The sequence below is a fragment of the Pistacia vera genome, unplaced genomic scaffold (genome assembly GCF_008641045.1).
Source record: "Pistacia vera cultivar Batoury unplaced genomic scaffold, PisVer_v2 Contig904, whole genome shotgun sequence".
Taxonomy (NCBI): domain Eukaryota; kingdom Viridiplantae; phylum Streptophyta; class Magnoliopsida; order Sapindales; family Anacardiaceae; genus Pistacia; species Pistacia vera.
The window spans coordinates 162873-181008 of NW_022196784.1; the positions used below are offsets into that span (position 1 = coordinate 162873).

The following is an 18136-nucleotide window of genomic DNA, read 5'->3' on the forward strand; positions in this document are numbered from 1 at the left end:
TTCCTAATTATTAGGACATTTATAATATACTTATTTTTAATTACCTCTCCCTCCTTTCTTCTTCCACTCAAATTTTGAAGTATTATTGCTTTCTACTCAAGTCTTCAATTATAAGTTACATAGATTAAGATGTTAAGTAATTACGTTATTAGTTGTTTCAGATAGTAGTGATTTATTTCGTTATTAGTTGTTTCAGATAGAAGTGATTTGGTGATATAGCTAGCTAAATTACTATGTGGGTAACAATTGTTAATTCTTCCCTTTATTTTTATTTTTATTTTTTATTTTTTTTTATGAAAAGGGAAATCTATTTGTTATTTGGCCTGGAGAGAAAATGCTCGAAATGAAGAGCAAAAAATATGAATCAGCTATGAAGCTTGCCAAGTTTCTCATTGAAATGGATACCTCATGGGAATCAACTATTCCCGTCCAGTACAACATCAGGCCTAAGATACACAGATATGGGGCCAGTCCTACAGTCTTAGCCATTGAGAAAGAAATCATGAACCAAGGAAAAGGGAGAAAGAAACGATGCAGAAATTCCTTTGTTTCTAGCAGTTTAAGTCAGGATGTAGAGAGATAGTTGAAGAAATATTCAAAACATACCGTCAAGCAGTTGGTCATATTGATGATTCAGGACGAACTGTTATACATGTAGCAATCAAGTATCGCCAGCAAAAGAGTTTTGAGTTTGTAGTTAAGGAAATGGAAGCAGTCATGCCCTTTCTGGTAAGAAAGATGGACAACGATGGAAACACCATCTTGCATATGGTTGGAATAAAAAAACCAGATTACGCACCTGAAAAGATGGAAGGACCGGCGCTGCTATTGCAAGAGGAATTACTTTGGTTTGAGGTGCGTTTTAATTAGTACCCAAATTTATACCTTCCATAACTTACAAGTAAATACTAATGAATTTTGTTGGTTGTGTTCGCAGCAAGTTAAGAATGTGATAATCAACATACCCCAATTCCTAGATCACCAGATTAATATGGGGTTGACCGCAGAAGCGCTATTTGCTGCTGCAAATAAGGACCTTCGTATTTCATCCAAAGAATGGTTAAAGCACACGCCGGAAGGATGCTCAGTAGTGGCAGTTCTCATTGCTACCGTTGCCTTTGCTGCTGCATATACAGTACATGGTGGACCTAATCAGAATACTGGTTTTCCTGTCCTCATGAATCCAAGGAAAGTTGGGAAAGAATTATGCTATACTCTTTCTCCTTTATTCCGGTGGGAGTATTTGGATTATCATATTTCCCTCTCTATATAAGAAAATCAACATCAAGCGCTTTGGAATATTTAACCAGGAAGACTGAGCAGTTGATTCCTGAGTGTTTTCTAGCTCTACTTATGAAGCTCTATGCCATTTTCTGTTGTACAACTCCATCAGCTAGTCATTCCATCCCTTGAGCTGACCGCCACTTCAATAATTTTACAGACTACTATGATAATTAATTTTGTCTTTTATCAATTAAGATGCCCTAACATTAATTAATCGTAGAAACAGAAATCCATGTGTTGATGCATCATTAATTAAGTAATTGATCAATATGAAATAGAAAAGTATGAGAATGTTTAGTATGGATGAAGGACATATATGTAATTTGTAATTATTAAATAGGTTTTTGAATCACAATTCACCTTGAATATTGTTTGATTTTATCATATAAATGTAGAGTAAACTTTTTCTCACCCAAATAATGGTTTAATAACACTTTTCTACCCACAAACTTTTAAAATATCATTTTATTATCTAAATTTATATTCTGTTTTTAATTCTGAAATCGTTGCAACCACACTATATCACAATTCTCTACTTTTATCATTACTCACTAAAACCTCTTAAACTATACTCTTGCTGACCCCGTCAATAGCCGGCAATCAATTGAACGATTAGGCACAGTTGCCCCTCTTAAGTCAAATTCTGATCAATTCCAACCATCAAAATCTAATATTCTACCACCAAAAGACTCTTCGGTCTCCATTCTTCAAAAGCTTCAGAATCCTGGACCGAGTTTACTCTTTGTTCGCTGTTAAAATATAAATTTGAGTAATAAAGTGGTATTTGAAAAGTTTGCGGGTGAGAAAATATCATTAAACCATTATTTAGTGGGAAAAAATCGTTAACTCTACAAATATATATGAAATAATATGTTTATCTTGATTACCAACGAAATAATGATGCATCATCTAAAATCTAAAATTCAAACTTTTTAAAAATTATGAAAATAAATGTGACATTTCTATGGATCTATGATCCTATATAGATACAGTTTATGAGATTTCTCCTCAATCAAACTCCATTCTCTTACAAATTTTCACATATACAAAACGCGCCGTTTTAAACCTCAAAGTCAACTTCCAAAACCAAAACTATCCCAAACATATGCCCTCAAGACGAGCTCATCTACATAGGGTAAAAAAGTCATTCCACCAACAAGCCAGCAAAACCCTACCTATATAAGCTGACACTTCGATTCTTTCCCTTTCTCTTCACTCTCCATTTCGTAACCCTACCCGAAACCTCTCACTCCTCTCCCATACCCAAGACGAAAAAATGCCGCCCAAATTCGACCCGTCCCAGGTCGTGGATGTGTTCGTCCGGGTCACGGGTGGTGAGGTCGGAGCCGCCAGTTCGCTGGCTCCAAAGATCGGTCCGCTCGGTCTCTCCCCCAAAAAAATCGGAGAAGACATTGCCAAAGAAACCGCCAAGGACTGGAAGGGCCTCCGTGTAACCGTCAAACTCACCGTACAGAACCGGCAAGCTAAGGTCGCGGTGGTCCCCTCTGCAGCCGCACTTGTTATCAAAGCATTGAAGGAACCGGAGAGAGACAGGAAGAAGACCAAGAACATCAAGCATAACGGTAATATCACCCTGGATGACGTCATCGAAATCGCCAAGGTTATGAGGCCCAGGTCCATGGCCAAGGACCTCAGTGGGACTGTGAAGGAGATACTGGGCACGTGCGTCTCTGTTGGGTGTACGGTCGACGGTAAGGATCCCAAGGACTTGCAACAGGAGATTACTGATGGTGACGTGGAGATTCCCCTTGATTGAGATCAAGATCAACGGTTCTTTCTTTTTTTTTTTTTCCAAAAGAAAAGATTGCTATCATTTTGTTTTTGGTTAATGTTGGATTTTGGATAAATTTGGGGACATTTATTTGAATGAGGTAAAATAGATTATTTGGTACGGATGGTTTTAATTGAGGTTCTAGTTTATACATGTGATTTTTATATTGGTATTTAGTATCTGAGTCACTGAATGATGATTTAATTTTCATAGTCCTATCGTTATATATTTTTTAGATTTTTGTGTAAAAAAAAAAAAATTGAGAAATAGAATAGTTTAGTATTTATTTTGTGACAGTATTTTAGGCGATAGTTCGGTAAACTTATAAATGGCGTTGCATGGTCCTACCTTGTTTCTCTTCTAACCCGACTGTTTCGTGCTTATCCGAATTATATTATATGTTGACAATTCTCATTTTGTGCATTCCAAATGGAATGACTTCCAACTTTAAAAATACTTTTATACTTCAATGGCATTGGTGGCAGGCATTGATTCTTTTAATAGTTTTTAAGTACTTCATAATTTCTAAGTTGTAAGTTTTATATGCTTATCAGTTGTGTTTAATGGTGTATTTCAGTTTGGTCTTTGATCATGTTTAGGGATTGAATTGTATTGCAGTATTTTGCTGAATTACATACATTTTATTGCCCTTTCATTTCTTTTATTCTAAATATCTTACTGAGGGACTAGGGTAACTAATTTGGTGTATATTAAGCAGTGATATATGCGGTGGTCATCAAGCATTTAGCGGTCCTATGGTCTCTGCTTTTGTTTTCGAAAACTTGTTTCGATTAAATGGAAATTAAATATTATCTTTGACTAGTAGAGTCTTATTTGAAGAAGTGGAAAAATTTGTTTTTCAAATCATGTTTATCAAAAACTTATATTTGAGTTCAATATTGGTTTTAGAAAATGAACTCTGCTTCTAATTTTTTCTTTTTCTGATACAGATGAACACGTCTTTTTGAATTTGTAGAATAGAATATGATTTCATGTCTTGTTGTACTGTATAGCCATGGAGAGAGGATGCTTCAGAAGTGAGCCTTGCTCTGATGTTGCCATTTTATGTTTCCCTCTTCTGCAAAGGCAAAAAGGTGTTTTTGCTCTTTGTCGCTGCAATAGCTAAGGGTATTGATCTTCTTGATTTGGTATAATTCTAGGGATTTTGATGTCAAATGGGGCTAAAGCATCCATGTACTCAGCTCTTTGAACCTGTAGCATAGTGTGTGATAAGGGTGATAGGGTCATTCACAACTCTGAAGGTTGAAAACCAGCTGAAGCAGGCTGTAACATGAAGGAATAGGTGGCCCATTTTTGTGTACACCTGGACACAGGATTTTCATCTGCTGATTTTTCTGGAGTTTCAGTTCTTGTAACCTGATTGAGGTTCAAGTCCACCAGTAATGTCCTTAAGCTTCCATCTGTCCTCCCTCCTGGTTTGACTTGGTCTTTTTATTTTCATTAGTGACTGGATTCTAAAAGCTGGAATATTTTGTTAGGGATTGCTATGTTGTAGTTGTGAATGACAATGGGATTGAATGTGACTCTACTGGTCGAAAGATTTCTTTATTCAATAATGAAGATGCAAGTAGTGACCCATTTTTGAATATTGATCTAGTTTTGGTGAGGTTTCATTTTCACAAGGATATTGAAACGTTATGTACAGACTTTATTAGTTGAACATGTGTTGTAAATTTGCAGGTTTTTGACAATTGGACGATTCTAATGGAGTATATTGGTAGCTGATGAATTCCCATTAGTTACAGACCTTTAAAATGATGATGGTGTTGACTCAAACAAGTTTAAGGTTTAAGGTTTAATTTGGGTTGTAATTTCGGTGTGATTGGTTAGCTTTGACATGCAATATAATAAATTAGCAAATATATAGTTTTAGAAAGAGTAATTCCCTATCACTTACCTACCTGACTACACTGGACAAGTTCTTGTACAGTACCTTGAATCTGTTCATTTCTTTTAGGCTATGGTGGTCTTTATTTTGATCGAACAGATTTTTGGGGAAAAACTCAAAGTGTCAGTAATTTTATAGAATTAATTGTATTTTACTCCTTTGGATGCGTTTGGTTTAGGGAATGTTGGATTATTATGAATGTTACATTAATAGAAAGATTATTTGAAGATTATTGGAATCTTTAAAAAAATGTGTTTGGTTGATTGAAATAAATTGATAAGTATATTATATTAATATATTTGGTTGGAAAGAATAAATTGGTGAGTATGTTATTTAAATTATTAAATTGTCTTTTTTTAAATATTATAATATTATTTTTATTATTAAATTTTGAATAATTTCTTTTAACCTCCAGCATTTCAGATTTAGCTAAAACACTCCAATTTATATAAAATTTTAATTTATAACAAAATCACTTCCATCACCTCAAGCCATTGTCATTCGTCGTCGAAAGTCGTCGGGAGGCTTGGATATGGTCGTTTTTGGCCATATTGATGGTCAAAAACAGTTATAACGGTTAGACCCATGGCTTTTAACGACCATATCTAGATGAGATATTGTCGTTAACAACGACTAAATCTATAGTTGTTGACGGCTAGATCTTACCTAGATTTAGCAGATAACGGTGAGACCTATCGATCTGGTTGGAAATGGCTAAGATAAATCTGGTCATTTTTTGCTAGATCTACTCTGATATGACCGTTTCTAGTTCGTGCTATCAATGTGGCTATAACGGTCATATCGGTGACTCTTGGTGACTTCTGGTGACTTCCGGCGGCGAGTGGTGTTGTGGGGATTTAATTGAACACTAATAAATCTTAAATCTTTAAAAGCAAAAAATAATGCAGACAAAGGACACAAAATAATTACACACATAAACACAAGATTTATAGTGGTTTACTCTCCGTATGAGAGTTATGTCCACTTTGCCGCTATGGAATTTCACTATAAAAAAGAAGAAAAATTATAATCATATTTTCAATTGTATTCTTAAAAGAAAACAATTCTACTTAAAACACAAATTAGGAAAATCCATGTCCTAATCTAACTCAAATTTGGATTGAATTTGGCTCCACAATTTCAACAATCTCCCACTTGGAGACTAATTCAACATGTCTTCAATTCTTCACTTCCATCAGGAGTGGCATCAACTTTTCTTTCGTCAAGCGAGAAGTCCAATTGAAGTTGTACATAACTCCAGTTTCTCAATGGTAACCATTTTTGTAAACATATCAGTTAGATTTTTAGTCCCTTCAATCTTCTTGAGAGTTATAACTCCTTCTTCCAAAACTGAGCGTATGAAATGGTAACAAACTTTTATGTGTTTTGTCCTAGCATGGTAGACTGGGTTCTTTGCCAAGTGAATTGCATTTTGACTATCACAATACAAAACGCTCTTTTCATAATTCTGACCCAATTCTTCTAGGAATCGTTGTAACCATATTAGCTCTTTACTAGCTTCTGTCATAGCAACATACTCTGCCTCTATAATAGAAAGAGCAGCAATCTTTTGTAACTTTGAAACTCAACTGACCGATGTATCACCTAATAATGTAAAGACATAACCTGTGATACTCTTGCGGTTATCAATGTCACCAGCCATATCAACATCCACATAACCTTTGTAGCTCTAAGTTTGACTTCCTAAAACATAATGCTGAATCTGTAGTACTTTTCAAATATCTAAGAATCCACTTCACTGCTTCCCAATGTTTCTTTCCTAGATTGCTTATGTACTTACTCACAACTCCCATTGCATGTACTATGTCTAGCCTTGTACACACACCTGACATACATAAGATTGCCAATCGCTGATGCATATGGTACCTTGGCCATGTAGTCTCGCTAATGTTCTGTTGTAGGTGACTGATCTTTAGATAGTTTAAAGTGACTAGCCAAAGGAGTACTTATTGGCTTTGTTCCATCCATGTTGAACCTATTGAGTACTTTCTTCACATACTTTTTTTGTGACAGCTTCAAGAAACATTTTGCTCTGTCTCTAGTAATCCTCACACCAAGGACTTGTTTTGTAGCTCTCAAATCCTTCATAGCAAACTCCTTTGACAATTGCCTTTTTAGCTTGTCTATTTCCTATGTACAAGCCTTTGTAATCAACATCTCATCTCTCATTTCCTTATACTTTAAAAGTAAACACATCAAACTTCTTGTACCACTATCTAGGCGCCTATTTTAGCCCATATAGCTCTTTAGAAGTTTGCACACCATTCTCTCATTTCCTTGTACTTTAAAACCATGTGGCTACTGCATATAAATTTTTTTCATCTAGTTCTCCATGAAGAAACATCGTCTTTACATCTAACTGCTCGAGATGAAGGTCTTCTTTTGCCACTAACCCAACTACTGTTCTTATTGTAGTCAACTTGACAACTAGAGAGAAAATTTCAATGTAGTCAATGCCTTCTTTCTATTGAAATCATTTCACAATCAGTCTTGCTTTATATTTTTTGTTGCCATCATGTTCATCTTTCACCCGATAAACCCACTTGTTTTGCAATGCCTTCTTCCTTTGTGGTAGCTTTGTCAATTGCCAGGTTTGATTTGTTAATAATGAGTCCATCTCATCCTTCATGGCTAGCTCCCACTTGATTGAGTCATTAACTTGCATTGCTTCCTCGTAACACTCTGGTTCACCACCATCAATTAATAAAATATAGTGCAAAGAAGGGGAGTACCTCTGTGGTGGTCTTATAGTCCTGGAAGATCTTTTAGGTTCAAACACGGCGTTTTTGGTTTAACTTCTTGAGCTATATTATCTTGATCTTCCTGGTCATTGTCCTGCATGCCATTCATTGGGAAGTCTTTCAAAGGAACTACCTCCTACTTCTTCACTTAAATGCTTGGATTTTCTAACTTTATGTTGAGTCTATCCTTATACATTACTTCTTCATTAAATATGAAGTCTCTACTTATTATAGTCTTGCAGTTTTGGTCATCCCAGAAACGATAACCACACTCTACGTCACCATAACCAATGAAAAAACATTTGTTAGACATCAAGCTTACTTTTAAGAGTAAAGTCAATGTGAACATATGCTAAACAACCAAACACTCTTAAGAAAGAATAATTTACCTCTTTGCCGCTCCAAACTTCTTCTAGGATCTTGCAATTTAATACTATAGAGAGTCCTATGTTAAGCAAGTAGGCTGCAGTACTGATTGTGTCAGCCCAAAATGTATGTGGCAGTCTAACGTGCAATCTGATGCTTCTTGCACGCTCATTTAGGGTTCTATTCATCCTTTCGGCGACACCATTCTATTGAGGAGTTGCAAGAATGGTCTTCTCCATCTTGATCCCATTACTGGTACAATATTCTTTGAACCCTTGATTAATGTATTCTCCCCCATTATCGGATCGCAAGCACTTCATCCTTATGTTTGTCTCATTTTCAACCATGGCTCTCCACTTTTTAAAAGAATAAAAAACATCATATTTATTTTTCAAAAAATAAACTCATACCTTTCTGCTCGCATCATCAATGAATGTCTCACAGTACTTTGAGCTCCAAGGGATGACACAGGAGCAGGTCCCCACACATTTGTATGAACCAACTCCAACTTCTTTGCCTTTGGTTCCTTTGCTACTTTGGAAAAACTTACTTTTCTCTGCTTGCCAAAGATGCAACCTTCACACAAACTATGATCAATCGACTTCAACTCTGATAGTTTTCCCTTTGATTGAAGCTCCTTCATTCCTTTCATGCTTATATGCCCAAGTCTACAATGCCATAAACCTGAGGTAACATTAGCATCTACGATTGTAACTAAATCTCTGTAACTAGAAGTCATGTAAAGAGTTCCAGTTTTATTTACATGAGCAACCACCATGGCTCCTTTGGTAACTTTCCATACACCACATAGAAAGGACACACTATGCCTTTCATCATCAAGTTGCCCAACTGATATTAGATTGCGCATCAATTTTGGTACATGTCTTACTTCTGGACTTTCCACACAGATCCGTTTGTCATCTTCAACCTGACATCACCTATACCAACAATATCCAAAGGTTCTCCATCTGTTAGGTATACCTTTCCATGATTTCCAGTCACATAATTTTCTAGAATTTCATGGTGTGCAATGGTATGGAATGAAGCTCCTGAATCTAAAACCCAAGAGTCAATAGAATTATCAACATATAAAAGTAAAGCATCTTGTACCTCTTCAGTTACGGCATTGGTGGCATCGTCATTGTTGTTCACCTCTTTCTTTGGTGTTTTGCAATTCCTCTGCCTTGGTTTGAATTCTTATTGTAGCCCTTGCCCCTTGTTTTAACATTCAAAGCATTCGACGGTATCTCACCTGAATCTTTCTTGTGAACCTCCTCAGCGAGAATTTTATCTTTGAAATCTGTGAGTTTTAATTTTGTACTACTTGTTGAATTACTAATTGCTACTCTCATAGGCTCTCAACTATTTGGTAGGGAGGCCATAAGAATTAGGACACGAACTTCTTCATCAAAATCAATTTTTACAGATGGCAGTTGATTAATAATTGTATTAAAATCATTCATATGCTCTGTCACGGAAGCACATTCTCTCATCTTAAGATTAAATAATTTTTTCATAAGATGTACCTTGTTATTCGCAAAAGGCTTCTCATACATATCGGACAAGATCTTCATCAACCTTGTTGTGGTTGTCTCCTTTGCCACGTTACGTGTCACATTCTTGGTCAATGTCAATAGAATGAATCCTAATACTTATCTATCAAGGAGTGCCCAATCTTCATCTAACATCTTTTCGGGTTTTTCTCCTAAAAGAGGTAGATGTAATTTTCTGTCATACAGATGATCTTCAATTTGCATCTTCTAGAATGCGTAATCTGTACCATCAAACTTGTTGATCCCAGGTGTAAATCCTCCTTCTTCTCCAACCATCGCTTTCTTCCTTGAACCTGGCTTTGATACCAGTTGTTGGGGGGATTTAATTGAATACTAACAGGGCAGATCCAGAAATTTTTACTAGGGTGGGCCAAATAAAAATCAATTGTATATAACATTCGTATTCTATTTTTCCAGTCAATATTGTCACACACAAAAAAAAAAAATTACATTTACTATTGTCCTCGGCAGGGCTTCATATTGAGGAATCGTTGCATGACCATCTCTTTATCAACACTGTCAAATATATCTTTCTCAACATATGGAATTAGGCTATCATTCAAGAATTGATCTCTCATCTGATTGCGTAAATGAGTCTTCATAATTTTCATAGCAGAAAATGCCCTTTCTACACTTGCAGTTGCAACTGGTAAGGTTAAAGCTAATGTAATGAGCAAATATACCAATGAGTAAATAAGATGCTCCTTCTTTTCAACCATTTTTTGAGCAAGACTGGTAATATCATTTAGTTTTGAAAATCAATATTTGAGTGCATATCATCAATGTAATTATCAAGTTGAAGTTCAAGTGCCATAAGATCAGTAGAAGAAAATTCAAGTGGATAAAATTGAGCAAAACAAACTAATTTTCCCTTATCAAATACTTGAAAGCAATCACTTGGATTTAGGGAGGCCATGCAAATAAGTAATTTTGTATTACCTTCATTAAAATGACTATTAAGATTTGATAGTTGCAATTCTATTATGGCATAGAACAACTCAACACGATAATGAAATAAATTTGTCATCTCTTGAACATTACGCCGCAATCTCCCTCATGCAACAAATTTCTCTTGCATATTTAGCATATCTATATTATGAGCAATGCAAAAATGAGAAACTTCATCAAGTAGATTATGCCATCCGTTATTTCTTATCAACAATAATCTTCTTTTTGACAAGTGGACCAAAGACATAGCATTTATACTATCTTGATCATTCCTTTGTAATGCTTGTGAAAATTCAAATGTGATTCCCAAAATGTTTTTCATCATGTGCAGGTTAAAAGAAAAATCAAAAGAAGTCATATAATCCACCAAATCACTTGCTTCAACTCTATTATCAGAATTTTCAGTAAGATCCTCAAGCACTTCAATAATAGATGAAAAAAAAATTAATCAAGCTCAATAAAGTCCCATAATGTGACCCCACCATGTTTCCCCTAGTCGCTTAAGACTAGTAACTTGATTAAGACCTTGCCCTGTTGAAAGCTCACCACTTTCAATAGCTTTTTTCACCTTCAATGCTTGTTTCTCATAAAGAAGATCCCCATGTGTAGGTGACCATCCAACAATATTTATCACACAAAAAACTTTCAAAAAAAGTCTCTTAATATTTGTTCCTTTTTTGCCACAGATACAAGTGCCAATTGAAGTTGGTGAGCAAAACAATGAACATAGAAGGCATATTCATTATCTTTCAATATAAGTGCTTTTAACCCATTAAACTGACCTCGTATATTACTTGCACAATCATAACCTTGTCCACATAATCTTGATATGCTCAAATTGTATTTAGAGAACAATGTTTTGATTCCCATCTTTAGTGACAAAGCAGTCGTATCCGTGACATGCATAATGCTCAATAGACACTCAACAACACATCCTCTTTTATTTACATAACGTAAGATAATTGCCATTTGCTCTTTGTTGGATCCATCACGAGCTTCATCAACTAGTATAGAAAAAGAAGCATCTCCAAGATCACTAATTAGTTTGTTGACGGTTTCAACTGCAAATGCATTGATTATATCTTTTTGGATACTAGGAGCAATCAATTTATCATGTCCAGGAGCATTCTCCAATGCTACTAATCTATATTCTTCATTTTGCTCAGCTGTATAGTGTAAAAGTTCAAGAAAGTTTCCCCGATTCATTGAATTAACATACTCATCATGGCCACGAAAAGGCAATCCTTGCCGAAGAAGAAACCAACTAGCAGAAATTGATCATTTCAACCGAATACGATAATCTTCTCGTTGTTTGTCAGATTTCTTATTAATAATTGTACTTACATGCTGCTTATGGTTCATCAAAGCTGGACAATTTTTCACAGCTTGATTATGATAGCTGTTAGGACCTCCAATATGATATTTAAATTTTTCAAGTCTTTTCCAATTGCGAAACCCATCAAGAACAAAAGAATCACAACCACTTTGCTCACCTTTTTCTGGTTTGAAAAGATAACAACATAAACAATATACAGCAACATTCTCAACACTATATTCCAACCAGTAAGGATATTTGTCAAACCAAGAATGTTGGAAACTCTGTTCATGATCACCAGATTTTGATTTAGGAAACTTATGGTTGCAAGGTTGACAAGGACTCTTCTGTAGATAACGCATTCTGACTTGGTCTCGAACATTAGGATGATAAAACGTAATTCTTGGTCGAAATCTAGGATCAAAAGGAAGATTTTCCAAGTCAACTTTGAAGCAATTTTTCTTTGAAAAATGTTGGTTTTCATGATCATTGACACCAGAACAAAGTTGAGATGTCTCAACAATTGACTTTCTTTTAAAATATGTTTCCATATCTAAATACAAAGAAATAAAAATATATAAATACAAAGAAATAAATTAACTCACGAATTGAATTCTAGAATAACTATAGAAATTCTAGATTTTCCAACTTAAAAAATTAAAAAATACATAAAAATAAAACCCTCCTTGATTCTATCTATATTTCTATTTCTATATATTATTTTTCTTCCAAATTTTGAGACCACAAAACAATCATTTACCTATCACAAAATATTGGCATCTAAAAACTTCTCCTTTTTTCCTAAAAGTTTTCTCAATAAAAAATTCAATGCACAATGCTATTATACTAATACACACAAATAACAAAAAGGCACTATACACAAAGAAAAAAATACTAATCAGAGAGAAATTAACTGATAGAATTTTGTTGAAGAAGAATTAGGGAGAGCACCAATCCACCACAGGAGTTGTGGAAGATGCGAGCGACCACCGCACTAACTTACTGAGGGTTTGCAAATTGCAACTGCAAAGGAAGATTCTAATTTTACAAGTTTCAGTAAAAAATTGAAGGTGGGCGGTGAGCAAGTTTTTTAGTATAAATGGGAGAGTGGGCCAAGACTTTTAGTTCTAAAATTGAGAGTGGGCCATAATTTTTTAATATTTGACAATAAAAATTAAGGGTGGGCCAAAGTCCAAGTAAATAGAATAATGTATTTAATTATTATTTTTTTTTAAATTGAGGGTGGGACACTTTGGATCCGCCCCTGAATACTAGTAAATCCTAAATCCTTGAAAGCAAAAAATAATGCGAACAAATGACACAAAATAACCACACACAAACACAAGATTTATATTGGTTCACTCTCTGTATGAGAGCTACGTCTATTTTGCCGCTGCGGAATTTCACTATGAAGAAGAAGAAAAATTACAAGAGTCTCTTAAGCCTCACAAATTGACTTACTCACTAAACCCTATTTGGTGGCTCTCACTCTGATTGTGGTTTTGTCTTTTATTCAATTTGTGTTTTCCAACTCTAGGATTTAACCATTTTTTATAGGTAATATATGGGACACAATTCTTAATAGGACTCAAATCTCATATCTTAATGGGAATTATATTTTAGTTCCTAATACAATTATAATCCTATTTCCAATTGTATTCCTAAAAGAAAACAATTCTACTTAAACACAAATTAGGAAAACCCATGTCCTAATCCAACTTTAATTTGGATTGAATTTGGCTCCACAATCTCAACAGGTGGCGTTGGTTGGCCAGCTGCCGACGATGGTGGCTAGATGACAGTGGTGATCTGTAATTTGTTTTAAATATAAGGGCATTATTGTCTAAAAACTTAATTAAACAATGGTAAAATTGTAATTGTGGATTAATGTAAATTGATTTTAAAACAAGGGCATTATTGTCCAAATTTTTTATTAATAAGTGATAAAATTATAACAAAAATAAGTTTACCAAGTAATCTTATAATAACTAAAAAAATAGAGTAGATTATCTTCAACATTACCAATAATAATTACTATTGATATAATACTGGAATCTTATATTAGTTAACAACCAAACGTGATAATCCAGTAATATAAAATGATATTATTTTAGTAATTTCATATAACCCCAACCAAACGGCCCTTTGGGTTTAGGGCCACTAGGTTCAAGTCTTGTATTTTAAGGTATTGAGATATCCAAATAAGGGTAGTTTGCTTTTTGAACAGGAATCTTTTACTTAATCGTTCGTTAAATTCAAGAGGGTCTAGACATAGTTAAACCAAACCCGCGTGGATAAAGTCTCTTTCTAATTTTATAATTTGGGAACGTGCCAAAGTCAAGCATTGACCAAGTGGTATTATTAACAAGATTTTTCCCATCCGCTCGTTTTATTGATGTTAGTGTAACTGTTCTCTTTATTTACCCTCGAACTAAAGTAGATCCATAAATTTCTCTTGGCTGTATGACTTTGTCCTTCAAGGCATGATAAATTCCATATAAAATCCCCTGAATGGTTCCCTTTAATTCCATATCTTAGAACGCATTCCACCTCTCTCTTTCTTAGGTGAAGCCAAGAGAGAGAGAGTAACTTCTAAACATTTACTTCTGTTTGTCAAACAACCATCAAAGGAATGGCAAGAGATCTTCGACATGTGATGAAGCCTTGGATTGAGGTGGCGCCACCTCTTACTGGGTTGCCGCGGATTGCTTCTAATGCTCCAAAACTGGAAACGATTAGAGAAGAATATGAAGAGGAGGAACAGGAAGATTAAATTGATAATGGCTTTAGTTAGGGCTGATTTTATGGCCTAGTTTTGTGTCCCTGTCCGAAAGAGGACTTTGGTGGAGACAATAGAGCCGTCCAATTTCCTCACTTTGATCATATTGTAATTGTTAATATCAATGTTATACATTATCTAATTCATCTTCTTCTTGTTTAAATGTCAATGTCATACATTATCTAATTCGCTTCACCTATGGTCGGTATCTCTAATTTCTCTCTTACCACCTCCCTGCATGCACCCACAAAAGCATTGCAGCTTTTTGTGATATATTTGCAATAACTTTCTTCGGTGCAATTAATTGGCTTGCATTATGAAATATTTAATTGGCCTAGACTTGTTGCAGAAGCAAAATTTAAATTAAACTTTTAATTGAACAGAAAATTTCATTCACATCAGACCCACTGACTTAGTGGGATCCTTGGGCGTTGAGCCTAATGAAAGCAAACTTTTTAAAATTCACTTCAATTTATTCTAGACTGTGTCATAACCGTTAAAAGATAAGAGTAATGCTATTAACCTAATATTTATTTTAAATTGTGTCACCATATCGTTTTATTCAATACATTGATATGTTATTTATGTGTCAATATCACACATAATAACTTAGTACTTAAGATATCAATTTTGGAATGAATTAACTATCAACGTTTTAAAACCCATCTCAGGGTGAAACCCGGCAAGGTGGCCGAGTCTTGGGTTGATTGGTTGAACCGGTTTGACCAGTGGGTCAAACAAGTGACGTCACCATGTATAAAGGTTTGAAATCAAACAAAAATACTCTTAAGTTTGAAATCTTACAAAAACACCCCAAGTTACACTATCGGCGTCAACAACCCAGGCCAAATTGGGCCTATTTTTGATGTCGACAACACACCCCATCACCACGAAAACATTTCCTTCTGTCTCCTGAACAAAAACCATCTCACCCCACCTCGTTCGCCTCGCCAATTGCCTGCAACAATCGACTATTTCTGATGATCGATTTTTGCGATTTTCGGTCGTTTCACTCACCAAAAATCACCTCCGTTGCCACCTTTCGACTCACCTGCTTTTACTCTTCAAAAGCCCCAACATCCCATTCACCATTTGTTTGCCAATCGTCTTCCTAATCTCTAGGGTTTGTCATGAACAGTCAAAATTGAAAACCTGCCAAGTGAGGGCCCTGGGTCTCTGTTGAACCGGCCAGGTCGGGTTTTAAAACATAGATAAATTTCTTTTTTGGTAACCAACATAGATAATTATTGTAAAACGTAAAATAGATTGAAATTGTAAATTTAATTTCAACTCATTAAATAAAGCCTCGACCATAACTCACTTTAACTCTTCCTATAAATTTTTCTTAGGTTGAACTACACATTAGTCTATGGAAAACATTAAATTTGTTTATCTCGACAATAAAGTTCAGAAATTAACCCATTTTATTTATTTTTATTTTTTTATAACTAGCCAGTTTACGCGTACCTCAATTAATCCCTAGGGTCCATTGAATACTGTACAAGTGCAAAAAACCAGATAAATTACAATGTGATAGGTGACCCCAATGTTTGAACCTAGAAATTCAATGAATGAAGCAAACCTCCATGATCGCTAGGCCAATCCCTTGGGTTAAATCTCTTGGTTTTAGTTCTCTCTACTTCCCTTTTGTATTTTGATTTGGTATTTTTTGAGACCAAAATTGTATTTAAGAAAATTTTGCAGATATCATATCACTTATCCCATGAACCAATAAATTTACGTATAAATAAAAACTATTACCTAATTATTGAAATCAAGTGAAAGTGAATAAATGAGAAAATGCAATAAGTAACCTAACAAACCTTTCTGATTTTTGTTCATTTTACCTTGCACTTGGATTTTGTTCATTTTGGTTGGCCAAAAATAAATATACTGAAAATAAATAACTCTATTTTTATTTATATCAATACATATTGTATCCAAAAACCTCGCAGCCATATTAATTTCTAGCCATTGTTAACATTCAACAACATTTTTCTCCACCTCTCAAATTTTAGAGTTACGAGTATGGTTGTCAGGTGTCTATGTTGATACAGATGCTTAATTAAACTAGATTCGGTCCGTAATTTTCTCCTGGCTGTTACTCTGCAAGCCATAATAAACTCTATATAAAACCTGAGACTATCGATACCCTCTTCAGACTTCAATCAAACAATTCCAAACCAATTCGTCTCTGAAATTTGTAAAGTTTTTCGCCATTGCATTTGTTTATCTAAAGTATCTATCGCAGCACTCTCTTTCTCAGGTGATAAAGCCTAGGAGGAAGAGAGACCATTTAATTTAAAAAAAAAAAAAAAAAACGCAGAAGAAACTTGATAAAATGGCAAAGGAACTGAGACACACAATGAAGCCCTGGATTGAGGTGGCTCCCTCGCTTTTTGACCATTTCCCATTGAAGTATTCAAATCCTCCAAAACTAGAGACTATAAAAGAAGAAGAGAAAGCCGAAGAGTTTGAAGAGGAGGACGATGAGTAAATGAGTATTTTATTATTATTATTATTTTTATTTATTTTTTTTTTTTTGCTAGGGCAGTCTTTTAGTGACAATTCTATTATTGTAAATGTCCCTGCTCCCGAGAACTGGGTGACGTAAATACTCGTTCATTCAATCTCCCAATGGGAAATGATACAGAATTATCAGAGATCGATGGTCTGGAGTATGTGTACTAGTTTCATGATTTAACTCTAATCTGGTCACATCTGTATTCTACTTATGTAATTTATACATAAAATTAAACTTAATTTAACATACATATATTCTGTATTCGCATGTCTAATCTCTCTCTGAAATCACTTTCCTCAATTTTTCTGTAATTACAGTTTTCTTTTTTAATTATTATTATTATTTTTTAACAAATTGTGATTGTGAGGGAATGTTATTGTTCTTCGTCCATTTAAGCATTTAAATGATTAATAAAAGTAAATACGTTGCGGCGATTTAATCAATTCGATTCATTTAAAAGTAGAGTCTAATACTCGAGCCAACTAATTTAGGCCAAGTTTAATGCATAGGCCGAGTAGTTCGATAAAGACTCTTGGGTGTATTACTTAAGAGGTCCTAAGTTCGAGTCCCTTTTTAGTTTCTAATAAAAGTGGCCATTAAAACTCTTATCTGACTGGTAGTTCCAAGATTTTAGGAGATTGATTGAGGTACGCATAAATTAGTTTGGACATCCTAGATCATAAAAAAAAATAAAAAATAAAAAATTAACCTGTACTTGTAGTTCAATAAAGGAGTTCAGTGTTTTAATGTTTTAAGTCTATAGATCTTGCTAGCTGCTCTAGATCGACTGGAAAATGTCATTTAATTATAGAGTCGAAATTTATCAGTTAATTTGTTTAACCTCCAATTATATATAGTGATTACTGATGGTACTATTTTCACCGGATCTAATTGTGGTCTCCAA

At 34.6% G+C, this 18136-nt stretch overlaps 3 protein-coding genes across 3 annotated transcripts; 1 reads left to right on the forward strand and 2 right to left on the reverse strand.

The window, feature by feature from the left end:
- Positions 1-2484: 2484 nt before the first annotated feature.
- Positions 2485-3209, forward strand: LOC116119751 (60S ribosomal protein L12). The gene has a single exon (XM_031405682.1). It carries the CDS (start codon positions 2561-2563, stop codon positions 3059-3061), a length of 501 nt encoding a protein of 166 aa, XP_031261542.1. The 5' UTR covers positions 2485-2560; the 3' UTR covers positions 3062-3209.
- Positions 3210-11259: 8050 nt separating this feature from the next.
- On the reverse strand, positions 11260-11820 carry LOC116119748 (zinc finger MYM-type protein 1-like). Its single transcript, XM_031405680.1, has one exon. It carries the CDS (start codon positions 11818-11820, stop codon positions 11260-11262), a length of 561 nt encoding a protein of 186 aa, XP_031261540.1.
- A 72-nt stretch (positions 11821-11892) lies between these two features.
- Positions 11893-12480, reverse strand: LOC116119749. Its single transcript, XM_031405681.1, has one exon. It carries the CDS (start codon positions 12478-12480, stop codon positions 11893-11895), a length of 588 nt encoding a protein of 195 aa, XP_031261541.1.
- Between the last annotated feature and the right edge of the window lie 5656 nt (positions 12481-18136).

Excerpts from the sequence above, each read along its gene's own strand:
- LOC116119751 (XM_031405682.1), top strand. The coding sequence starts at position 2,561 with ATGCCGCCCAAATTCGACCCGTCCCAGGTCGTGGATGTGTTCGTCCGG.
- LOC116119748 (XM_031405680.1), bottom strand. The coding sequence starts at position 11,820 with ATGAATCGGGGAAACTTTCTTGAACTTTTACACTATACAGCTGAGCAA.
- LOC116119749 (XM_031405681.1), bottom strand. The coding sequence starts at position 12,480 with ATGGAAACATATTTTAAAAGAAAGTCAATTGTTGAGACATCTCAACTT.